At 43.9% G+C, this 26,968-nt stretch overlaps 1 protein-coding gene across 1 annotated transcript in view; it reads right to left on the bottom strand.

Moving 5' to 3' along the window:
• Positions 1-26,968, bottom strand: part of LOC139376857 (protein kinase C epsilon type-like) — a 155,233-nt gene that overhangs the window by 86,659 nt on the left and 41,606 nt on the right. Inside the window, exon 2 of the mRNA XM_071119821.1 lies at positions 22,318-22,381. Coding sequence (XP_070975922.1) covers positions 22,318-22,381 — 64 coding nt within the window. The remainder of the gene's footprint in view (positions 1-22,317; positions 22,382-26,968) is intronic.

Raw genomic sequence — 26,968 nt, 5'->3', positions numbered from 1 at the left:
TATTACTTCAGACCTTATCCAGAGGAGTGGATGACTCAGTAGGTAGGGATGGATTACATCAGACCTTATCCAGAGGAGTGGATGACTCAGTAGGTAGGGATGGATTACATCAGACCTTATCCAGAGGAGTGGATGACTTAGTGGGTAGGGATGGATTACATCATACCTTATCCAGAGGAGTGGATGACTTAGTGGGTAGGGATGGATTACATCAGACCTTATCCAGAGGAGTGGATGACTCAGTAGGTAGGGATGGATTACATCAGACCTTATCCAGAGGAGTGGATGACTTAGTGGGTAGGGATGGATTACATCAGATCTTTTCCAGAGGAGTGGATGACTTAGTGGGTAGGGATGGATTACATCAGACCTTATCCAGAGGAGTGGATGACTCAGTAGGTAGGGATGGATTACATCAGACCTTATCCAGAGGAGTGGATGACTTAGTGGGCAGGGATGGATGAAATCAGACCTTATCCAGAGGAGTGGATGACTTAGTAGGTAGGGATGGATTACATCAGACCTTATCCAGAGGAGTGGATGACTTAGTGGGTAGGGATGGATTACATCAGACCTTATCCAGAGGAGTGGATGACTCAGTAGGTAGGGATGGATTACATCAGACCTTATCCAGAGGAGTGGATGACTTAGTGGGTAGGGATGGATGAAATCAGACCTTATCCAGAGGAGTGGATGACTTAGTAGGTAGGGATGGATTACATCAGACCTTATCTAGAGGAGTGGATGACTTAGTGGGTAGGGATGGATTACATCAGACCTTATCCAGAGGAGTGGATGATTCAGTAGGTAGGGATGGATTACATCAGACCTTATCTAGAGGAGTGGATGACTTAGTGGGTAGGGATGGATTACATCAGACCTTATCCAGAGGAGTGGATGACTTAGTGGGTAGGGATGGATTACATCAGACCTTATCCAGAGGAGTGGATGACTCAGTAGGTAGGGATGGATTACATCAGACCTTATCCAGAGGAGTGGATGACTTAGTGGGTAGGGATGGATTACATCAGACCTTATCCAGAGGAGTGGATGACTTAGTGGGTAGGGATGGATTACATCAGACCTTATCCAGAGGAGTGGATGACTCAGTAGGTAGGGATGGATTACATCAGACCTTATCCAGAGGAGTGGATGACTTAGTGGGTAGGGATGGATTACATCAGACCTTATCCAGAGGAGTGGATGACTTAGTGGGTAGGGATGGATTACATCAGACCTTATCCAGAGGAGTGGATGACTTAGTGGGTAGGGATGGATAACATCAGACCTTATCTAGAGGAGTGGATGATTTAGTGGGTAGGAATGGATTACATCAGAACTTATCCAGAGGAGTAATAAGCAATACATCACATCTAGGTGGTGGGTTAAAGCATAGTATCTGCTTTAGTTTACGAGATGATCAGTCCCTGGCGAGGGAGGAGCTGGTTTTTACATAATGTTATTTATTTATTCTTAACAAATTTCCATTTTTGTTGTCAATTCACGCAATTTAAAAAAAAATACTTATATGTTTCCTAGCTGGACAGGCAAATGGTGCCAAGTATTAAATAAAGAACCAATTGAAATTTGGCAGCTAAGATGACGACTCACGCAGTACAAAAGGATTTCATATCTTTCTTTCCCTGATGTTTGTGGAACCACCTGCAACTGGACATGGACATTTATAAGATACCTGTTTTCCAGAATCGAGAACGAAGAGAATATCATATAGTTGAAGAATCTATGGCGGTATTTTCTATAACCTGTAACATCCAGTACGGGATACATCACATTATCTGGCTTACAATCTGTAGCTAAATTGGAGTAGGACGCAGACCACCCTCCTCTGTCCTTCTCCTAGTAGCCTAGCTGTTGCCTTTTTTTCTGTCAGGATGTTCATTTTCCAGCTCATAAACTACAATCCTTTGCTGTGATGATTTTTGTGATTCATTCTCTCACTTTTGTCTCCCGTGATCTATTCAGCGCTCCTCTCCTTTGTCCTGCGCCCAGAGATCAAACACGTGTGAATCACCAAGCATGGGCTCAGCTAATTCATTCCCCTGTGAGGAGAACCATCCTACTGCAGTGTGAACTCGCCCTGCCGTCACTATTTAGACATTGAGACCAAATACACATTGGCCTATTGTCTTTTCTTTGTGGGTTTTGTCTTCCACATTCTAGTGCATTTTAGAGTTGAAGAACGCCAACTAGAGATTAAAATGCTTGTTAGAGCATCTCGAAGACTAAATTCAAAATAGACGAGGTGAGAAACAGATTCAGTTTTACTATTGTAAAATGCAGTGATGAGAATTCTATTGTCCACATCAGGAGCCCAGGCTTTTGACATAGATGGTAGAGTTCTCGTCTCTGAATCACACGATCTTAAGATTCAGTCCGCTAAGGCACTTGTCTCTCTCTACAGAGGTCAGCTACATTGGAGACCAGGGTGGGAACCTTTCGATACGCGCTATGGGGCTCGGGCACACGAATGCTTCCTAGGGAGACGGGGGGATACTGAAGCATGCATTGACGAACGTTCTACTGTCTCCATCAGAGGATTTGGCGTGGATAAAAAAAAACTCTCATTTTTGGACTGCAATACTGTAGGATTATGCCTCCCACGGTACTTCTCTCTCTATATGCAGTACACTGATTGGTAGGTTACACTATATTTAGATACTTCAAATATGCCTGAGACACCTTTGCTATTTGTCTTCATACTCAATAAAGGGTGATACACTAAATGTGATGGTGTTCTTTGCTTGAATGTACATGCATGAAACATACATGATGGAAAACATGTCTCTCACACAGTCATAGTTAGCAGTAGGATAATGGACTGGCAAGAATTTGGTCAACTTCTAGTCGGAAAGTTAATCATTTAAAGCACCTAAATATACTCACCTTCACTGAACATTTAGTATTTGAATCTCAAACATTCATTTCCCAACTGTTCTATAATCCTGCAGCCTCTTTATCATTGTCCATATCCTATATTCCAATGCATCCAACATTATGCATGTCCACCATGGTGTGGACTCATCTGACAACTCCTCTGGTTAAGAAATCAAACTCTGGTCATCTAATTGGAGAGCACATTGTCTACATTTCCCACAGCTGTTTTTAGAGAAGATTGTATTGCAATGTATGCTATCTGACGCACCTAGTTAAATAAAGTTTAAATTAAAAATGACAAAATTGAAAATAAATACATGTGTAGGATATGCTGTGTTATCTAGTATGCAGCTGTCGTCTTTAAACCTCTATTCTAGGATACATGACACATCTTTTTATCTGCTTTTATTGGGGTTTCCATGCAAGCTATATTATTGCATTGGTCTTTAAGCCAGCAGCTAGTTGCTTGAAATGAGACATATAATCATGTCAAAACATGGTTGAAAAATGTGATTAACTAACAGAGTTAATGATTAGATGGCTAATGAAACACTAGGCCCTGAGCAGGCAAACTGACATTTACAGTAGCTGGCTAGGCTAGTCAAACTGTAACATTAGCTAAATGGTCAACAGAGTTAGCTCTTCATACCATCAATACCATTCGTATTGTATGCTGCATACTGTATGTCAAGTGCACTCAAAAACAGATATTTATCTTATTTCAGTCTTTGGGAGCTCATCACACACATACAGAAAGCAGTTCGCGTTTTCATTTGAGGATGTGTACATCGCAGATAGAAGCAGGCCATTGGCTGCCTTCATCACAAGGGGTACATGCGGGAGTTCTGATTGGCAGCAGTTCTCTCAATGGGGATGGATGAACTTCATGTTTTTTGGCTTTGGCCCACCACCTAATCAACTATCTGTCAATGGAGAGGTATGACAATACACCCAGACCGGACCATTCTCTAAGGGCTGTTCCCACAATGCATTGGGCCTTCCGCTTCATCATGCACTCTGTAGGAAGATCTCAACTCCTCACGTCCTCTTTCATCTCTTCCTCAAAACACATTGGATGAGAAAGCCAGAGGTCCCTCCCTTTGACCTTCTCCTCCAATGAGTTCTCAGTCGTACCCCTCCAGCCCCTATGCCGTCACCATCGCCTAGCAACTGGCCCTGGCTGCCTAGCAACAGCCATAACCATACCGCTGTAGGAGGGGAGATGGCTCTTTGTCAATGGTAGAGGACACGTCACTCATGTGTGATGTCATCGGTCCCCTGTTAGCGCTGTGACCATCCCACTTGGTGAGGATCTCTCTACACAAGGGGGTGCTAGTAGTGTGTGGCAACATGTGCTCACTATATAAGGCCTGCAGATATGTGAGTGACGTACATTCCTCCCCATTGCACATCACTGAGATTGAGCACTGCATACATGCAGGACTACGCAGGTACATGAATGTATATGCATACACTCAAACATGCAAACACGCAGAAACAAATATCAATTCTACAAAACTGCACACACACACACACCCATTCAAGCAGTGCTATTGAGTGTTTGAGTGGAGGTCCTTTCCCTGTCAGAGAGCTGCTCTGGCTCTGAGAGTGTAGAAAGAGAGAAATAGGAGGAAGAGAGGAGGAGGGATGAGAGGCACTCCCAGGCCTCTGTGTGGGTGATAGGGTCTACTCCATGTCCCCAGGCCCACAGCTCTTCACACAGGAGCCATCCACAGGCCCAATTAAAACTGCATTAATGACAACTCACTGGCAGTAGACAGACACAGACACCTGACCCAGCCCGCTGCAGCACATCCACCACCCACACACCAATATGCATATTACACACACACACACACACACACACACATATACACACACACACACACACACACACACACACACACACACACACACACACACACACACACACACACACACACACACACACACACACACACACACACACACACACACACACACACACACACACACACACACACACACACACAGTGTAACAACACAGCTACATTGACCCACCAGTGTTCATGTAGGTTCATGCATCACCATCTTTGGACCCATGTGTGTGATCTCTAGTGAGAGTATGCCTCTGTAAAGGTCACCGACAGCAAGTCAATGACAGCAGGTCTTTTAGTCCTATGTGAGTGACTCATACAAGGATGTAGAACACTAGGTGAGATGGTGAACACTGGTATGTGAAGGACATTGGAAGCAGGTCACAGTGAAAGCACGACAAGGCCTGGAAGGACAGCTCTCTGTGAAGGTCAAAGGCATCCTGTGTGTTAGGGTGAGACAGAGATAGATGGACGGCCATAAGCACCACCGCTGGGGAATTGAAGGGATCTAATGAGGATCATAGTCAAAGACAACAGCAGCCAGTTATCTAACCAGCCATCTGGACCTAACAGGCCTGGCTGGATGTGCTGCTGTGGAGTCGCTCACTCTTTCACTCACTCTGCACAAACAGGGAGGGGAGAGGGGATGAGGAGAGGGAGCGAGAGCGAGGGAAAGAGAGAGGGGAGAGGGAGAGAGAACGAGACAGAGAGAGAGAATGGGTAGAAAGTGTTTACAGAGGAGAGTTGACAGAGTGCTGTAATGGGACTGTTTTTCCGTTGCATCGACCTGGTGTGGGCCTTTAGGGCAGGTGGTGTGAGGTGCTAATCAAGCCCAGCTAGTGAGCTATTTTCAGGCGTTGCCCACCGGGGCTGCTCCTGCCAGGTAGACAACTTGTACGGCTGCTCTCCATGTGAGCTGGAAAATACCTTGTGGCTGTCCTAGTCTTGTTGCTGCAGTCCTCCTGACCTCAGAGTCATCAGTACACAACCTCCACTGCTTTCACTGTGTTTGTTAGTATTCACCCTGGACAGGACCATAGCAGCTAAGGCCAGTTTAACTAGAGTGGAATATCACTACAGTTGCCTAACAAGCCATTCAGAAGTCATTGCTACATTCATTACAACTGCCACACCCAGGAAAACATGAACTGAGACTACGTATTCATTTTATTAAGGGGTTCCTATGATCTATCATACCATGTTTTGTTTTACACACTGTCATGTCCAAATTGTACCATTTGTAACGTTATTTTGATATATTCATTGTATGGATTGAATCCCCGAGCTGACAAGGTAAAAATCTGTCGTTCTGCCCCTGAGCAAGGCAGTTAACCCACTGTTCCTCGGACACCGAAGACGTGGAGGTCGGTTAAGGCAGCCCCCTGCACCTCTCTGAGTCAGAGGGTTTGGGTTACATGCGGAAGACACATTTCAGTTGAATTCATTCAGTTGTACAACTGACTAGGTATCCCCCTTTCCCTTTATATTCTACTATTGCTTCTCCGGTTTGGTATTAATATAAATGTGAAGACAAATAACTTTAATAATCCCCAGAGGGACAAAGAGCAAATTTGGTGTAAGAAAAGTTCTCCATCACGTAGCCTTCATCTATCAAGGCCTCAGTGGTAGATTCTGAGGGAAAGGAAATGAGGAGAGGAAGCTTCACCAGGCGATTGGGGCACAGCCATGGATCCCTACTGGTCACATGAGCTCTCGGGCCAGGCCACACCAGGCGCTAGTGTCACATGACCTCCTCAGCATAAGGCTTTTCCTGTTTCACCCTCTGTGTTTGGGAGAGAGGGAGAGTACAGCTACTCCAGGGGCACTGCTCAGAGAAAGAGACATTTTAAAACAAGACAATCAGCTTCCTTTTACACAACAGCACTTTAAGGATGGATCCTACAGTGGCAGCCGGCAGGAGGGAGTCTAAGTGTGTGTGTGTTTATAAAATATATGTTTTACACCTAGACTGAAGCAACAACATAGACAGAGATATAGAGAATGACAAAGTGAGAGGATATACAGAGTCACAAAGACAGGAGAAATATAAAGTGAGAGAGCGAGATCGAGAGCGGGAGAGAGAGAGAGCGAGAGAGAGAGAGAGAGAGAGAGCGAGAGAGAGCGGGAGAGAGAGAGAGAGAGAGAGAGAGAGAGAGAGAGAGAGAGAGAGAGAGAGAGAGAGAGAGAGAGAGAGAGATGCGAATAAACATGTGCTACTGTCGGTCTGGCCCAGAGCAGGTTGACACGTTTACATAAACACAGGTGGAGTGAGCTACTCTCCCATATTAAAAAAGTGTGTGTGTGTGTGTGTGTAGAGCTTCCCGCATAAAGCTTGACTATGTAAGGAGGATCCGAGACTGTCATTTTCATAGTGATGAGTAAACACTGGTGTCCCTGTAGCTTTCACAGACACATAGAACAGACACACGCACACACACACACACGCACACACGCATGCACACACACACACACACGCACACGCACACGCACACACACACACACACACACACACACACACACACACACACACACACACACACACACACACAACACAGTATATTTGATCTGCCTCTCCTCAACAACACTCAACTCCAGTCCTGCAGGTCACAACAGATGCCCAGTCCTGCAGGTCATGACAGATGCCCAGTCCTGCAGGTCATGACAGATGCCCAGTCCTGCAGGTCATGACAGATGCCCAGTCCAGCAGGTCATGACAGATGCCCAGTCCTGCAGGTCATGACAGATGCCCAGTCCTGCAGGTCATGACAGATTCCCAGTCCTGCAGGTCATGACAGGTCATGACAGATTCCCAGTCCTGCAGGTCATGACAGATGCCCAGTCCAGCAGGTCATGACAGATGCACAGTCCTGCAGGTCATGACAGATGCCCAGTCCTGCAGGTCATGACAGATTCCCAGTCCTGCAGGTCATGACAGATGCCCAGTCCTGCAGGTCATGACAGATTCCCAGTCCTGCAGGTCATGACAGGTCATGACAGATTCCCAGTCCTGCAGGTCATGACAGATGCCCAGTCCTGCAGGTCATGACAGATGCCCAGTCCTGCAGGTCATGACAGATTCCCAGTCCCAAATCGACACCATTCCCCTAGGAACGTGTTGTGTAGGCTAGTTTTGAGTCCTGCGGATATTGCCATGTTGGGATTGGGCACTTCTCCTATCCCACTCTGAGCATTTAGGCTATAGTTTCTGTACATATCGAGGTTGTACAGTACCAACTCACCACAACCCTTATAGGTTGAATGTAAACAAACTCTAAAATAATTGTTTACTGTAGTTCTGTAATGGACCAATATACCTTTGTCCCTTTATTGACACAAAGCTGTGCCCAGTAGGTTTACAAAGCTAAAACAAACTGACTCTCCTCTCCTCTAAATAAACAATAAACAAACAAGAAAGCTGTACGTGCTGAATGAGTACAGCTATATCTGTTTTGTTTTCACTGTCGGGTTAGCATGTTTGTCTGTGCTTAGCCTTTGGTGGGCAGGTGAATGACAGGCTCTCTGACTGTATCCAGGCACACTGGGGTTACTAACAGAGACTGCACTCATTGGCTAATTATCTGTTTTCCTGGAAGAGGAGACATGACACACTAACAGGGAAGGAGGGGGACAACAGGCCCTGGAAGCTACAATCAATTCATTAGCTTCCCAGATAACAGGAGGATAGTATGCTTGGGTGGTATACCGTATATACCGTATACCGGGGTATTTGGAAATAGTCACGGGATGGTTTTTCAATACCGTCAATACCATTTTAACTATTTCTTTGAAGTTTTCAATACATTTAAATATTTGTAGATACTTTTTAAGTAAATACATGCAGTGAATTTGTGCAATACGTTAGGAGATAAAGCAGATTGCGTTCTTCATTAGTTCCCCAGAACAGTCACATGTTTGTTTGTAAATAGCACAAAGGGAGAAAGCAAGAGCTGATGAGACCAGCCAGCTGTGTATTGACATGGGTCGCGTTTTATTATGAAGGTCAACAGTGTATTTTTTACTTCAATAGAGTGATCAGGGACGTGCAACAATAGTTTTCCTTCGGCAGAAAATAGCTACGTTTTCATCAGATGACAACAGAAGAGCAACACTATTTGGCTGGCAGCCACACAAGTAAATTAGCTTAATGAAAAAGCAAGGTCTTTTTGAGCAAAAACGACACATGGCTATCCTATGTCTAATGTTTATCATAGAAAGAATGTAGCCAGCTACGTTTCCTAATGTTTTGTCTAAAGTTAATCTGGTATTTTAAACTGAGAAAAATAAAAGTAACTACACATCAGTCAGAGCTACAACCTGTAGTAAATACTCTGATCTGTCAGAGCTACAACCTGTAGTTAATACTCTGATCTGTCAGAGCTATAACCTGTAGTAAATACTCTGATCAGTCAGAGCTACAACCTGTAGTAAATACTCTGGTCTGTCAGAGCTACAACCTGTAGTTAATACTCTGATCTGTCAGAGCTACAACCTGTAGTTAATACTCTGATCTGTCAGAGCTACAACCTGTAGTAAATACTCTGATCTCTCAGAGCTACAACCTGTAGTTAATACTCTGATCTGTCAGAGCTACAACCTGTAGTAAATACTCTGATCTGTCAGAGCTACAACCTGTAGTAAATACTCTGATCTGTCAGAGCTACAACCTGTAGTTAATACTATGATCTGTCAGAGCTACAACCTGTAGTTAATACTCTGATCTGACAGAGATACAACCTGTAGTTAATACTCTGGTCTGTCAGAGCTACAACCTGTAGTTAATACTCTGATCTGTCAGAGCTACAACCTGTAGTTAATACTCTGATCTGACAGAGATACAACCTGTAGTATATACTCTGATCTGTCAGAGCTACAACCTGTAGTTAATACTCTGATCTGTCAGAGCTACAACCTGTAGTTAATACTCTGATCTGTCAGAGCTACAACCTGTAGTTAATACTCTGATCTGTCAGAGCTACAACCTGTAGTTAATACTCTGATCTGTCAGAGCTACAACCTGTAGTTAATACTCTGATCTGTCAGAGCTACAACCTGTAGTTAATACTCTGGTCTGTCAGAGCTAAAACCTGTAGTTAATACTCTGGTCTGTCAGAGCTACAACCTGTAGTAAATACTCTGATCTGTCAGAGCTACAACCTGTAGTAAATACTCTGATCTGTCAGAGCTACAACCTGTAGTAAATACTCTGGTCTGTCAGAGCTACAACCTGTAGTAAATACTCTGATCTGTCAGAGCTACAACCTGTAGTTAATACTCTGGTCTGACAGAGCTACAACCTGTAGTAAATACTCTGATCTGACAGAGCTACAACCTGTAGTTAATACTCTGATCTGTCAGAGCTACAATCTGTAGTAAATACTCTGATCTGACAGAGCTACAACCTGTAGTAAATACTCTGATCTGTCAGAGCTACAACCTGTAGTTAATACTCTGATCTGTCAGAGCTACAACCTGTAGTTAATACTCTGGTCTGTCAGAGCTACAACCTGTAGTAAATACAATCTGTCAGAGCTACAACCTGTAGTTAATACTCTGATCTGTCAGAGCTACAACCTGTAGTTAATACTCTGATCTGTCAGAGCTACAACCTGTAGTTAATACTCTGATCTGTCAGAGCTACAACCTGTAGTAAATACTCTGATCTGACAGAGCTACAACCTGTAGTAAATACTCTGATCTGACAGAGCTACAACCTGTAGTTAATACTCTGATCTGTCAGAGCTACAATCTGTAGTAAATACTCTGATCTGACAGAGCTACAACCTGTAGTAAATACTCTGATCTGTCAGAGCTACAACCTGCAGTAAATACTCTGATCTGTCAGAGCTACAACCTGTAGTTAATACTCTGATCTGTCAGAGCTACAACCTGTAGTAAATACTCTGATCTGTCAGAGCTACAACCTGTAGTTAATACTCTGATCTGTCAGAGCTACAACCTGTAGTTAATACTCTGATCTGTCAGAGCTACAGCCTGTAGTTAATACTCTGATCTGTCAGAGCTACAACCTGTAGTTAATACTCTGATCTGTCAGAGCTACAACCTGTAGTTAATACTCTGGTCTGTCAGAGCTACAACCTGTAGTAAATACAATCTGTCAGAGCTACAACCTGTAGTTAATACTCTGATCTGTCAGAGCTACAACCTTTAGTTAATACTCTGATCTGTCAGAGCTACAACCTGTAGTTAATACTCTGATCTGTCAGAGCTACAACCTGTAGTAAATACTCTGATCTGACAGAGCTACAACCTGTAGTAAATACTCTGATCTGACAGAGCTACAACCTGTAGTTAATACTCTGATCTGTCAGAGCTACAATCTGTAGTAAATACTCTGATCTGACAGAGCTACAACCTGTAGTAAATACTCTGATCTGTCAGAGCTACAACCTGCAGTAAATACTCTGATCTGTCAGAGCTACAACCTGTAGTTAATACTCTGATCTGTCAGAGCTACAACCTGTAGTAAATACTCTGATCTGTCAGAGCTACAACCTGTAGTTAATACTCTGATCTGTCAGAGCTACAACATGTAGTTAATACTCTGGTCTGTCAGAGCTACAACCGTCTTTCCTTCAGACAAGCACAGGTCAAAACCTTGTTCATTTGGACAATGTCTCTCGTTCACAATATCTCTCATTCACATTCGCATATAACTGTCCAAACTGAACAAACATGAGATTGAGCAGCTCCTACCTAAATACTGTATGTATAAAACACAACAAACATGACATTGAGCAGCTGTATGTGTATGTGACAAATAAAATTTGATTTGATTTGATCATACTGTACTATACTGTTCTCATACTGTACTCTACTGATATCATACTGTACCATACTATACTGATATCATACTGTCCTTTACTGTTGTCATCCTGTACTATACTGTTCTCATACTGTATTATACTGTTATCACACTGTACTATTATCATACTGTACTATAGTGTTATCATACTGTGCTATACTGTTCTCATACTGCACTATACTGTTCTCATACTGTACTATACTGTTCTCATACTGCGCTATACTGTTCTCATACTGTATTATAATGTTATCGTACTGTACTCTACTGTTATCACACTGTACTATACTGTTATCATACTGTACTATACTGTTATCATACTGCACTATAGTGTTATCATACTGTATTATGCTGTTATCATACTGTATTATACTGTTATCATACTGTACTATACTGTTATCATACTGTACTATACTATACTGGTATGTCAGAGTCTGTATGTCACTGAGTCTGACCAACATAATCCACTGTAGTGTACACACCCTTAGCTCTGAGCTGCCAACATAACCCTGGCCTGTACACAACTCGATAAAGATGCTTTGGTCTTTCGGCGCTTGGTCCTCATAGTCATAGTGTTAAGAGGTTAGGCTTGACGCGGTGAGGCCCAATAGAGCCTTTGCCTATAGTGTGTTTAATGAAGACATCATTGTCACCCTGAAACCCATGTGTGTGTGTGTGTGTGAGAGAGAGAGAGAGAGAGAGAGAGAGAGAGAGAGAGAGAGAGAGATAGAGAGAGAGAGAGAGAGAGAGAGAGAGAGCGAGAGAGGACTACATGTGCTGGTATCAATCACACATCCTCAACCAGAATTGTGCCATAGAGCCAGACTGCCCAATTAGTACTGGCCCCGAGGATCAGTCTGCACTAAGCCTAGCGACAGTAGGCCATTGGTACCCACAGGATTTACCATGGAAAGACAGACAGACAGACAGACAGACAGTCAGACAGTCAGACAGGCAGACAGACAGACAGACAGACAGACAGACAGACAGACAGACAGGACAGAAAGAGACCGACAGAGAGAGAGACAGACAGACGGACAGACAGAGAGAGACAGACAGAGGGGACAGACAGATGGACAGACAGAGAGAGACAGACAGAAGGGACAGACAGACACAGGGAGAGAGAGACAGAGACAGACAGACACAGGGAGAGACAGACAAAGGGGAAAGACAGACAGAGACAGACAGAGACAAACAGAGGGGACAGACAGATACAGGGAGAGACAGACAGAGGGGAAAGACAGACACAGACAGAGACAGACAGAGGGGACAGACAGACACAGGGAGAGACAGACAGAGACAAACAGAGGGGACACACAGACACAGGGAGAGACAGAGAGACAGACAGAGGGGACAGACAGACACAGGGAGAGACAGACAGAGGGAACAGACAGACACAAGGAGAGACAGACAGAGGGGACAGACAGACACAGGGAGAGACAGACAGACACAGGGAGAGACAGGCATACACAGGGAGAGACAGACAGAGGGAACAGACAGACACAGGGAGAGACAGAGAGACAGACAGAGGGGACAGACAGACACAGGGAGAGACAGAGAGACAGACAGAGGGAACAGACAGACACAGAGAGAGACAGAGAGACAGACAGAGGGGACAGACAGACACAGGGAGAGACAGACAGACACAGGGAGAGACAGACAGAGGGAACAGACAGACACAGGGAGAGACAGAGAGACAGACAGAGGGGACAGACAGACACAGGGAGAGACAGACATACACATGGAGAGACAGACAGACACAGGGAGAGACAGACAGAGGGAACAGACAGACACAGGGAGAGACAGAGAGACAGACAGAGGGGACAGACAGACACAGGGAGAGACAGAGAGACAGACAGAGGGAACAGACAGACACAGAGAGAGACAGAGAGACAGACAGAGGGGACAGACAGACACAGGGAGAGACAGACAGACACAGGGAGAGACAGACAGAGGGAACAGAAAGACACAGGGAGAGACAGAGAGACAGACAGAGGGGACAGACAGACACAGGGAGAGACAGACAGACACATGGAGAGACAGACAGACACAGGGAGAGACAGACAGAGGGAACAGACAGACACAGGGAGAGACAGAGAGACAGACAGAGGGGACAGACAGACACAGAGAGAGACAGAGAGACACAGGGAGAGACAGACAGAGGGAAAAGACAGACACAGGGAGAGACAGAGAGAGAGACAGAGGGGACAGACAAAAACAGGGAGAGACAGACAGACACAGGGAGAGACAGACAGACACAGGGAGAGACAGACAGAGGGAACAGACAGACACAGGGAGAGAGAGAGACAGACAGAGGGGACAGACAGACACAGGGAGAGACAAACAGAGGGGACAGACAGACACAGGGAGAGACAGACAGACACAGGGAGAGACAGACAGAGGGAACAGACAGACACAGGGAGAGACAGAGAGACAGACAGAGGGGACAGACAGACACAGGGAGAGACAGACACAGGGAGAGACAGACAGAGAGAACAGACAGACACAGGGAGAGACAGAGAGACAGACAGAGGGGACAGACAGACACAGGGAGAGAGAGAGAGACAGACAGAGGGGACAGACAGACACAGGGAGAGACAGAGAGACAGACAGAGGGGACAGACAGACACAGGGAGAGACAGACAGACACAGGGAGAGAGAGACAGGGAGAAATGGAGTAAAGTAGGATAGAAGGGCTTTTATGGAGGTGAGGCATTTCCTGTATTCCTGTAACTCATCCCATCTCTTTCTCTTTCATTTTGCTATGATGTAACAGCAGCTCCACTTCGGAGAATCCACTTCACTAATCAATGTACCTCCCTCCCTCCTTCACTCTCTCCCTCCATCTCTCTTTCCCGTCTATAAACTGTATCTCTCTCCCTCTCTATCCCCTTCACTCTCTCAAATACCCCCAAATTCCTAAAACGTTACAGCATCATTATCAAAGCTCTTACTAAAAAGAGAGACAAGGAGAGAGAGAGAGAGAGAGAGAGAGAGAGAGAGAGAGAGAGAGAGAGAGAGAGAGAGAGAGAGACAAGGAGAGAGAGAGAGAGAGAGAGACACAATGAGAGAGAGAGAGAGAGAGATGGAGACACAAGGAGAGAGAGAGAGAGAGAGAGAGAGAGAGAGAGAGAGAGATGGAGGGAACGCAAGTGTGAGAGATTTTGATAAACTCCCATATCTACTGGGTGAAATACCACAGTATGCCATCACTGCAGCAAGATTTGTGACCTGTTGCCATAAGAAAAGTTCAACCATTGTAATTACAACCCATATTTATGCTTATTTATTTTCCCTTTTGTACTTTAACCATTTGTACATTGTTACAACACTGTATATATACATAATATGACATTTGCAATGTCTTCATTCTTTTGAAACTTCTGTGAGTGTAATGTTTACTGTCAATTTTTATTGTTTATTCACTTTCGTATATTATCTACCTCACTTGCTTTGACAATGTTAACACGTTTTACATGCCAATAAAGCCCCTTGACTTGAATTGAGAGGAGGGAGAGAGAGAGAGAGCAAGAGAGAGAGAGAGAAGAGAGAAAGAGAGAGAAGAGAGAAAGAGAGAGAGAAGGAGGGAGAAAGAGAGAGAGATAGAGAAAGAGAGAGAGGAGGGAGAAAGAGAGAGAGAGAGAGATAGAGAAAGAGAGAGAGAAGCAGGGAGAAAGAGAGAGAGAGAGAGAGAGAGAGAGATAGAGAGAACGAGAGAGAGAGAGAAGGTTCATAACAAACAACTTAATCTGTCAGATTAAATCTTCATGGTGCTTTTGAGGGAGCAAAATGTTCTGCCTCACTCCCCCAGAATGCACTAAAGAGCACACTTCCATCCTCCATCAGTTTACCTCCTATGAGAAAGGATGACATACCTGCACCACTGAATGATGGGAACTGTAGTTCATCACTTCTAGTGATGTAGCCCAGTCATGCAAGGAGCACTTCCAGCACATGTATGCTAGGTAAGGTCATAGCTTCACTTATGATACAAAGGTAGAGCCCATACAGAATTGCCTGTTCTCATCATTTAAAACCTGACAAGTGATCTGATCTGTGAAGGTACCAATGTTAAAACATAATTCTAGAAAGTGTTACAATATTTCAGCTGAAGAAAGGAGAAGTGGTTAATGGATTGTAGTTAGTAGAGGCTGGCTCTGTGGCAAGTTACTGCTTTCAAAGCTGAACCTTAGAAAAGTCTACTTTTCACAACAGAGCATGGTATTAGTGTTTCCTTGTAGTGAGTACAGGAGTGGGCACAATCATGCATCACAAAAATCTGTCTGCACTTATAAAATACAGTTTCCTTTTATATCACTCTAAAACTCTACACACCTATACTTACTACCTGACTGCCTTTGACTTGTGCTCTCTCCCTGTGTGTGTGTGTGTGTGTGTGTGTGTGTGTGTGTGTGTGTGTGTGTGTGTGTGTGTGTGTGTGTGTGTGTGTGTGTGTGTGTGTGTGTGTGTGTGTTAGTGTGTGTGTGTGTGTGTGTGCGTGCGTGCGTGTGTGCGTGTGTGTGTGTGTGTGTGTGTGTAAGGGCCTGTTGATGCAGACCAGTACTGACGGGAGGCAGCCAGTGAGTCCCATCACAGATGCCTGCCAGCTCCTTTTGTACAAAACAAGCCGCTCACACTCCTTTCTTTCTCTCTCCTCTTTTGTTCTTCCTTCAGCGAGTTGGGCATACTCTCAACATGGTTGACAGGGGATCTGCCTGTACTCTGCCTTTCTTCACTAACACTTCTCCAACTTGATGCTTTGTCCTTAAGCAGAGCTTTGACCCCCCACAGCCACAATCTGAACGAACAACACAGTTACCACACCACTGTAACTCATGTTTGAGTGTCAGAACTCTGTGTTGAACGAACAACACAGTTACCACACCGCTGTAACTCATGTTTGTGTGTCAGAACTCTGTGTTCCTACATGTCTTTAACCCGCCTGAATCTAGCAAGCGTCAGGATTATGTGTTCTACATATTGATCCCTGTATTGGGATCATGACACAGGTCATCAACGTAGCGATTGAGTGCAACACGAGTAGTGGGAGAGGGAGACACTGGTTAGAAGAGAGAAGAGTTATTGTGGGGTAAATGAGAGTTCACACACGCAAACACTGACACAGACACACACTCTAACGTGCGTGCGCACACATTTACACATACAGTACACATTATGAGCACAGTGCTCTTATCCATCCTTTCCAATTAAATGACTTTTATCCAAAGCATCAGGCATAGTAAAACGACTTATCTGATAACTAGAATCCCTGTGTGTGTACAATTGTATAATTCATGAATATGTAAAGATACACCGAAAGAGAGAATCCTACAGCCGAAAGCTACAGTCAGGGTTATAATGCATGAATTAACAACCATCTGTAGCCAGAGGCAGAGGAAAGCACTCCCCTTGCTCTCTACACGACCCTGTTTTACACACCCTCTGTCTTATAATACAGGTGCTGAAGACACGACCCTGTTTTACACACCCTCTGTCTTATAATACAGGTGCTGAAGACACGACCCTGTTTTACACACCCTCTGTCTTATAATACAGGTGCTGAAGGCACGACCCTGTTTTACACACCTTCTGTCTTATAATACAGGTGCTGAAGACACGACCCTGTTTTACACACCCTCTGTCTTATAATACAGGTGCTGAAGACACGACCCTGTTTTACACACCCTCTGTCTTATAATACAGGTGCTGAAGACACGACCCTGTTTAACACACCCTCTGTCTTATAATACAGGTGCTGAAGACACTACCCTGTTTTACACACCCTCTGTCTTATAATACAGGTGCTGAAGACACGACCCTGTTTAACACACCCTCTGTCTTATAATACAGGTGCTGAATACACGACCCTGTTTTACACACCCTCTGTCTTATAATACATGTGCTGAAGACACGACCCTGTTTAACACACCCTCTGTCTTATAATACAGGTGCTGAATACACAACCCTGTTTTACACACCCTCTGTCTTATAATACATGTGCTGAAGACACGACCCTGTTTTACACACCCTCTGTCTTATAATACAGGTGCTGAAGACACAACCTTGTTTTACACACCTTCTGTCTTATAATACATGTGCTGAAGACACAACCCTGTTTTACACACCCTCTGTCTTATAATACAGGTGCTGAAGACACGACCCTGTTTTACACACCCTCTGTCTTATAATACATGTGCTGAAGACACGACCCTGTTTTACACACCTTCTGTCTTATAATACATGTGCTGAAGACACAACCTTGTTTTACACACCTTCTGTCTTATAATACAGGTGCTGAAGACATGTCACGCCCTGGCCTTAGTTATCTTTGTTTTCTTTATTATTTTGGTTATGTCAGGGTGTGACATGGGGGATTTATGTGTTTTGTCTGGTCTAGGGGTTTTGTATGTTGATGGGGCTGTTCCTTTCTAAGGTAGTTTGTATGTCTATGGTTGCCTAGATTGGTTCTCAATTAGAGGCAGCTGTCTATCGTTGTCTCTGATTGGGAACCATATTTAGGCAGCCATATTCTGTGGGTGGTTGTCTTCTGTCTTTGTGTCTATGCACCAGATAGGACTGTTTTCGGTTTTCACACTTGTTGTTTTGTATTTTGTAAGTGTTCTCGTTTATCGTCTATATTAAACATGTTGAACACTAACCACGCTGCATTTTGGTCCTCCTCTCCTTCAACGGAAGAAAACTGTTACAAGACACAACCCTGTTTTACACACCCTCTGTCTTATAATACAGGTGCTGAAGACACGACCCTGTTTTACACACCCTCTGTCTTATAATACAGGTGCTGAAGACACGACCCTGTTTTACACACCCTCTGTCTTATAATACAGGTGCTGAAGACACGACCCTGTTTTACACACCCTCTGTCTTATAATACAGGTGCTGAAGACACTACCCTTGCTCTGACCTACCTAGCTAGGAAAGGACATGAGTGTCTCTTACTATCAAAGCAAATCAGCTTTTACAACAATTAATGTACATTTGAATATGTACAGCTAATTCACTCACAGACTTAAACCTAACCCTATCCGTCTCAGCAAAAGCTTTGAAATGTACGGGCGTGATACACTTATTCATGATAACGGTATTGAAATAGAGTACTTATGATAAAATAGTTGTTGATGAATCTGTGTATATTATTATTGTTGTTCTTCACCCCAGACAGGGACAAACAGATGGTTGTCGCTCTGTGATGACAAGGTCTTTTTCCTGCCACTGTCCAACGACTCGCTCACACTAGCAAGTCACAGGAAATGCTAAATGTCCATTTCCTAATGTAACAATGATAAGGGAGCTTGAAACTCTGACTCACGTACACTTCTCTCATGGCCACAGTCACATTACGGAGAGATAGAATGAGATAGATGGAGAAAGACTAGAGAAGAAAGGAGCAAGAACCGAATGAAAGAATTGAAGCATCACTGAGAAATAGGTGAGTGTGACGTACTGTGACAGAGCACAACCACCCCCGTGTTTGAGTGACACATCAGTGACATGTTGAGTGATCCAGCCACCCTAAATAAGGGGGTGAGAGAATGACAAGAGAAAGAGACAGATGAGAGGGACTTCTCCTTTTAGTGGCTCTAATCAGCATCCAGGAAAAGGAGAGGAGATCTCATTTTGAATGGGAGCAGGCAAACCAATCAGAGATTGGTCAGTGCTAGCCAATCCAGTCACCCTTTGCCTTGATGACTTTGCGCACTCTTGCATTCTCTCAACCAGCTTCATGAGGAATGCTTTTCCAACAGTCTTGAAGGTGTTCCCACATATGCTGAGTACTTGTTGGCTGCTTTTCCTTCACTCCGCGGTCCAAGTCATTCCAAACCATCTCAATTGGGTTGAGTTCGGAAGATTGTGGAGGCCAGGTCATCTGATGCAGCACTCCATCACTCTCCTTCTTGGTCAAATAGCCCTTACACATTCTGGAGGTGTGTTGGGTAATTGTCCTGCTGAAAAACAAATGATGGTCCCACTAAGCGCAAACTAGATGGGATGGTGTATCGCTGCAGAATGCTGTGGTAGCCATGCTGGTTAAGTACGCCTTGAATTGTAAATAAATAAATACATTTTTTTATGTAACTAGGCAAGTCAGTTAAGAACAAATTCTTATTTACAATGACGGCCTACCCCGGCCAAACCTGGACGACGCTGGGCCAATTGTGCGCCACCCTATGGGACTCCCAATCACAGCCGGATGTGATACAGCCTAATTTTGAACCAGGGACTGTAGTGACACCTCTTGCACTGAGATGCAGTGACTTAGACCACTGCGCCACTCGGGAGCAAAGCACCCCCACACCCTCACACCTCCTCCTCCATGCTTCACGGTGGGAACCACACATGCGGAAATCTGTCATTTGGACTCAACAGACCAAAGGACAGATTTCCACCGGTCTAATGTCCATTGCTCGTGTTTCTTGGCCCAAGCAAGTCTCTTCTTATTATTGGTGTCCTTTAGTAGTGGTTTCTTTGCAGCCATTAGGCCATGAAGGTCTGATTCCTGCAGTCTCCTCTGAACAGTTGATGTTGAGATGTGTCTGTTACTTGAACTCTGTGAAGGATTTATTTGGGCTGCAATCTGAGGCTGGTAACTCTAATGAACTTATCCTTGACAGCAGAGGTAACTCTGGGTCGTCCTTTCCTGTGGCGGTCCTCATGAGAGCCAGTTTCATCATAGCGCTTGATGGTTTTTGCGACTGCACTTGAATAAACATTAAAAGTTCTTTCCGGATTGACTGACCTTCAGGTCTTAAAGTAATGATGGACTGTCGTTTCTCTTTGCTTATTTGAGCTTTTCTTGTCATAATATGGACTTGGTCTTTTACCAAATAGGGCTATCTTCTGTATACCACCCCTACCTTGTCACAACACAACTGATTGGCTCAAATGGATTAAGAAGGTTAATAAATTCCACAAATTTACTTTTAACAAGGCACACCTGTTAATTGAAATGCATTCCAGGTGACTACCTCATGAAGCTGGTTGAGAGAATGCCAAGAGTGTGCAAAGCTGTCATCAAGGCAAAGGGTGGCTACTTTGAAAAATCTCAAATATAAATATATATTTTTAATTGTTTAACACTTTTTTTGGTTACTACATGATTCCATATGTGTTATTTCATGGTTTTGATGTCTTCACTATTATTCTACAATGTAGAGAATAGTCCAAATAATGAGTAGGTGTGTCCAAACCTTTGACTGGTACTGTATTTGGTCCCATATTCCTGCACACAATGACTACTGTACATCAAGCTTGTAACTCCACAAACTTGTTGGATGCATTTGCAGTTTGTTTTGGTTGTGTTTCAGATTATGTTGTGCCCAATAGAAATGAATGGTAAATAATGTATTGTGTCATTTTTAAATAATAAATATATTTTTTATTGTAAATAATATGTTTCTGAACACTTCTAAATTAATGTGGATGCTACCATGACTACAGATGATCATGAATAAATCATAAATTAGAATACGTGAGAAAGTTAGAGGGAAAAATATCATACCAAAAATATTAACATCACCTGTAATTGGTAAAGGTTAGCATGTCTAGCAAGGTTACATTTCCAAGAAACTGAAGATCTCGTACAACGCTGTGTACTACTCCCTTCACAGAACAGCGCAAACTGGCTCTAACCAAAATAGAAAGAGGAGTGGGAGGCCCCGGTGCACAACTGATCAAGAGGACAAGTACATTGGAGAGTCACATGTCCGCAACTGGCAGTTTCATTAAATAGTACCCGCAAAACACCAGTCTCAAAGTCAACAGTAAAGAGGCGACTCCGAGATGCTGGCCTTATCTCAAACTGGCCATTAAAAATAAAAGATTAAGATGGGCAAAAGAACACAGACACTGGACAGAGGAACTAGAAGGCCAGCATCCCGGAGTTGCCTCTTCACTGTTGACATTGAGACTGGTGTTTTGCAGGTACTGTTTAATGAAGCTGCGAGCTGAGGACTTGTGAGGCGTCTGTTTCTCAAACTAGACATTCTACTGTACTTTTCCTCTTGCTCAGTTGTGCACCGGGGCCTCCCACTCCTCTTTCTATTCTGGTTAGGGCCAGTTTGCGTTGTTCTGTGAAGGGAGTAGTACACAGCGTTGTACCAGATCTTCAGTTTCTTGGCAATTTCTCGCATGGAATAGCCTACATTTCTCAGAACAAGACTAGACTGACTAGTTTCAGAAGAAAGTTATTTGTTTCTGGCCATTTTGAGCCTGTAATCGAAACCACAAATGCTGATGCTCCAGATACTCAACTAGTCTAAAGAAGACCAGTTTTATTGCTTCTTTAATCAGGACAATAGTTTTCAGCTGTGTCAACATAATTGCAAAAGGGTTTTCTAATGATCAATTAGCCTTTTAAAATGATAAACCTGTAATTTGTCTAAACACCTTCAAATGGGGGGGGATACATAAAGTGCTTTTATGTCTAAATAGAAAGTGACATTTTGTACTGTCACCTCATATTAAACGTTGGATCTCAAATCCAAAATGCTGGAGTATTATTCAGACGTTTAGCTTCCCTGTCCAAATAAACACACTGTATACTGACTGTATACAATGTAACATCTGGCACAACACTCTAATAATGCACTTTCAAGGGAAAGTTTGTCAGTCGTGGGATAAGTAGAAATTGGGCATGTGGCCATACGTTTGGGCAAGCTGTGCCTCAGTGTAAACTAGTCAGATCCACTCATCGCTGATACTATATCAGCACAGCTCACAACTTACCTTCACTAGACGATCCAGACAGGTCCATGATGACGTACACCCTCCCCTCAGGCTCCAAGTCAATCTGGGAGAGAAGAACAAAACAGAACAAACTGTCAGCTTTCATACTGGAGTAGAAACACTGAATATGAAGTATAGTATGGTATGGAAACATGAAACCATTTCAGTGTTTGTAGAAAATTACGTAGTGTACAGCAATGCCCCACCCCCCACCACACACACACCGTTCTCTCTGAGGGTACTAACACTGCTACAGTAATGGCTAATATTCAGTATGGCCAAAGAGGAAGAGCTGAAGAGAGAGGGTTCACTCCCATCAAAATCTGTCCACGTGATAAGTGATAAGCAGACCGATAAGCAGACTGATAAGCAGACAACCTGCCTTTCCGCCATTGGGAAAACGACTCCCATTGTTAGGGCGGAAACAAGACCATCTCGTCATTACAGTATCTCTGGTATGGCTCTCAGGAGCTAGTGTGTGTGTGTGTGTGTGTGTGTGTGTGTGTGTGTGTGTGTGTGTGCAGTACTACAACGTGCATACCCTTGGGTTGCTGAATACTGCAGTGTTTATATACTAAGACCAGGAAGAGTCCTGAGTGTGTTACATTGTAGCTTTGTGGACGGTATACATCCGTTCACCCACGGCCCTCTCTAAACCATACCCCCCACCCACACACACTCTCGCCCATCGATTGCCAAGCCTGAGCTCAAGTCCCTGGGGGCTCTACTGGGCATAAGCAGATGAGATTGAGTTATGGTGTGTGTGTGTGTGTGTGTTAGCTCATCTCATAAGAGAGAGTGGGCAGGGATCGCGGCGGCTGGGGCTCAGAGAGTTTCTACCGGCAGCAGCCGCCCACGGCCCATCCATAATCCCCTTCTGCACAGTGCACAAAGACACACACACAGACTGCACCCAGCAATTTCCTCATCTGGTCCTGTTTTGAGCACACACATTGCTGAGAATTGGTGCAATCTCCACCGCAGAGAGGACGTGGGCTTGGGCTATATACGAGGTGAAGGAGGGGGCGCTACAGTGACAAAATCCATCATTCTACCATAATGCATTCTAAAATGGGATATGGCAACATTTGCAGGTGTCAGAACTAGGCTGCAGCTATAGGTGGCTTTCACAGATTATATGCTACAATTATATAGATATTGCAGCCTTCACTAGCCACCCTAACACAATACAACACTCTAGCCTTCCTTCATCTCTCTCTCTTTCAGGTGCCCCAGATCCATCCATCAAACCCACAGCCAGCCCAGTAAATACAGCCCTTCTAGGGTTCTAGCAGTACCCCCCCCGCAGCCTGGGGTAAAGTGCAGAACAAATAGGGCCCACACATGTGAGGTGTTGACTGCCTTGCAATCTCTCTCTCTCCCTCCATCTCTTCCTCTCTCTCCCTCCCTCCCTGGTAACCTGAGAAAGGTTCCGTGCCCCGGTGTAGTCGTCTGGAAGATGTGCAGTGTAAACAGACAAAAGGGAGAGAAAGACAGAGGAAGAGAAAGACGGAAGAAGAGAGACAGAGAGAGGGTGGAGTAGGCCTCTTCCCCAGCCTGCATGTTGGAACAATAGTCTTCCAGCAGTAGGTTAGACAATACATTCGTCTGTATTTGAGGCCACAGAAACACATAGAAATAGAACATAATAGATAGATCTCTACACTCTTAGAAAAAAAAGTTATATCTAGAACCTAAAAGAAGAACCGTTTGAAGAAACCTGTTTGGCTCCAGGTAGTGGTTTATTGGTTTATTGGGATCCCTATTAACTTTTGCCAAAACAGCAGGTATTCTTCTTGGGGTCCACAAAAAAACATTAAACATGACAAGTAGAACCCTTTAGGTTCCAGATAGAACTTTTTGGAGTTCCATGTAGAACGATTTCCACAGAGGGTTTTACATGGAACCCAAGAGTTCTACCTGGAATCATAAAGGGTTCTACCTGGACAGCCGAAGAACCCTTTCAGGACCCTTTTTGCTAAGAGTGTACTACAGATGGATAGCCAAGAACAGGATGTAGGGCACTTTGTAGATCAGTGCTCTTGAAGTGCATTCTGTAGAATGCAGACTGTGAGAGGGACAAGTATCCTATTCTTACTGCATAGTGCCTCCCCTCTCAGTGCTGTTGAGAAGGCCTCTGAGTGCTGCTCAGAAGATGATGTTGTTGTCCGGACTGAGTAGAGACAGAGCCATGGTGGAGTGGCGACATGTTTGTTATCCCGCCATGCGACCCCCAACTCCCCCCACCCCTGCCTCCTTTCCTGTGAGGTCACAGGCCTCCATTCATCAACAGCCTTCTGGGCACGCTCAGTCTCACAGGTGCAGTGGCCACTAAATATAGACGCCAGCTAAGGAAGGAAAGGATGAGTGTGTGTGTGTGTGTGTGTGTGTGTGTGTGTGTGTGAGAGAGAGAGAGTTTATGTGTGTCGTGTCCTGTGTATCTGAGTGGGTTCCAGAGAGAAAGCCAAATAGATGAGGATGTGTGTTGTGTATTTATATTTATATTTGTGTGGACTGTATAGAACCACATCTTTATTCAGCAACAACAGTGCTTTACCACTATAGAGTGCTTTAGGCAAGAACAGTACATCATCTATTTTCACACTGAATATATGTGTTTAAGTTGCAGTATATTACATCAGTAGATACACAGACTACACACACTCTACAAGGTGTCGAAAGTATTCCACAGGGATGCTGGCCCATGTTGACTCCAATGCTTCCCACAGTTGTGTCAAGTTGGCTGGATGTCCTTTGGGTGGTGGAACATTCTTGGTACACACAGGAAACTGTAGAGTGTGAAAAACCAGCAGCGTAGCAGTTCTTGACACAAACTGGTGGCCTGGGACCTACTACCCCGTTTTGTCTTGCCCATTCACCCTCTGAATGGCACATGTAAAGAATCCATGTCTCAAGGCTTAAAAACCCTTCTTTAACCTGTCTCCTCCCCTTAATCTTCATACTCCCGAGTGGCGCCGTGGTCTAAGGCACTGTATTGCAGTGCTAAAGGCGTCACTACAGACCCTGGTTTGTTCACAGTCTGTGTCACAACCAGCTGTGATCAGGAGTCCCATGGGGCGGCGCACAATTGGCCCAGCGTCATCCAGGTTAGGGGGGTTAGGCCGTCATTGTAAATAAGAATTTGTTCTTAAACTGACTTGCAGAAAGATTGTTTAGCTAGGTACAACAGAGTGAATCAGAAGACATTGCTTCTCATTCTAGTGCCGTGACCAATACACTCAGAATGCTTGAATATCTTTGATTACTCATCCTATATATCAACCTCTTCAGGTGCAGCAGCACTCCTATACTCCTCGTAATGTGACGGCATCCCACGGGACACACAGTGGTTGAAAGTTTCCACGTCATTTAAATTAAATTACTCTGAACCAACGTGGAATAGATGCTGAATTTACGTCTTTGCCCAATGGGATTACATGTAGCCAGGGTGGGGGAGGAGAGGAGATGACTAGGGGACCAGGAAATCAAATATATTTTTACTAAACTTTTAAAATAAATTAAAGCAGTGTTTCTTAATCCTGGTCCTGGGGACCCAAAGGGGTGCACATTTTAGTTGTTTCCCTAGTACTACGCACCTGAGTTTTAATGATCAACTCATCATCAAGCTCTGATGATTTGAATCAGGTGTGTAGTGCTAGGTCAAAAACTAAAATGTGTACCCCTTTAGGTCCCCAGGACCAGGACTGAGAACCACTGAATTAAAGGAATTACAGTTCATACCTTTTTTTGTATAATCTTACTTGTTTGTGTAATCAGAATACTTCAAAAACAAGTCTTGGAATTGAAATAGTAGGGGATATATTGTACATAGTACATATAGAAAATCAGAAACAGATACAGTGCCTTGCGAAAGTATTCGGCCCCCTTGAACTTTGCGACCTTTTGCCACATTTCAGGCTTCAAACATAAAGATATAAAACTGTATTTTTTTGTGAAGAATCAACAACAAGTGGGACACAATCATGAAGTGGAACGACATTTATTGGATATTTAAAACTTTTTTAACAAATCAAAAACTGAAAAATTGGGCGTGCAAAATTATTCAGCCCCTTTACTTTCAGGGCCAAATACTTTCGCAAGGCACTGTATACTGAGCGAGATGAGATTCTTCTATAGTCATATTCAGCTTGTCAGTTGCTTTGTCTTTTCTGCCAGTACCCATATGAACAGACACTGACATGTTAGTGAGTGCTTTGAGTGCTGTACTCTAAACACAAGACACATTCCTCCCCATTCAATGTCTCCTTCCACCAAGGTCATAGCTTTGTGTTTTTATATTAGTTTGAAGATTTTAATTTGAAATTCAGTTTAGTTTCAGTTCGTTTTCTGATCTGATTTACACATTTTTATCTAGCTTACATTTCATGGTTTTTATATTATTTCATTTCAGTTGTAGTTTTTGTGTTCGGGAGACAAGTAGCCATATATGTGTTGTTAAGTGGTTTTTGTATGTCCCTTCTTCATTTCACTTCATCTCAATATCTGCAACGTATCTGCAAGAGCACAGAACCACACACATGCACCAGAAAATGAAACGGTATAGTTTAAATGTCCAATCCAGCTGTTTTTATCTCAATATCAAATCATTTCTGGGTAACAATTAAGTACCTTACTGTGATTGTTTTCAATT

This window comes from Oncorhynchus clarkii, chromosome 20 (assembly GCF_045791955.1).
Source record: "Oncorhynchus clarkii lewisi isolate Uvic-CL-2024 chromosome 20, UVic_Ocla_1.0, whole genome shotgun sequence".
Lineage (NCBI taxonomy): Eukaryota > Metazoa > Chordata > Actinopteri > Salmoniformes > Salmonidae > Oncorhynchus > Oncorhynchus clarkii.
The sequence above is the reverse complement of the archived record's forward strand: the minus strand, read 5'-3'. Positions and strand labels throughout refer to the sequence as shown.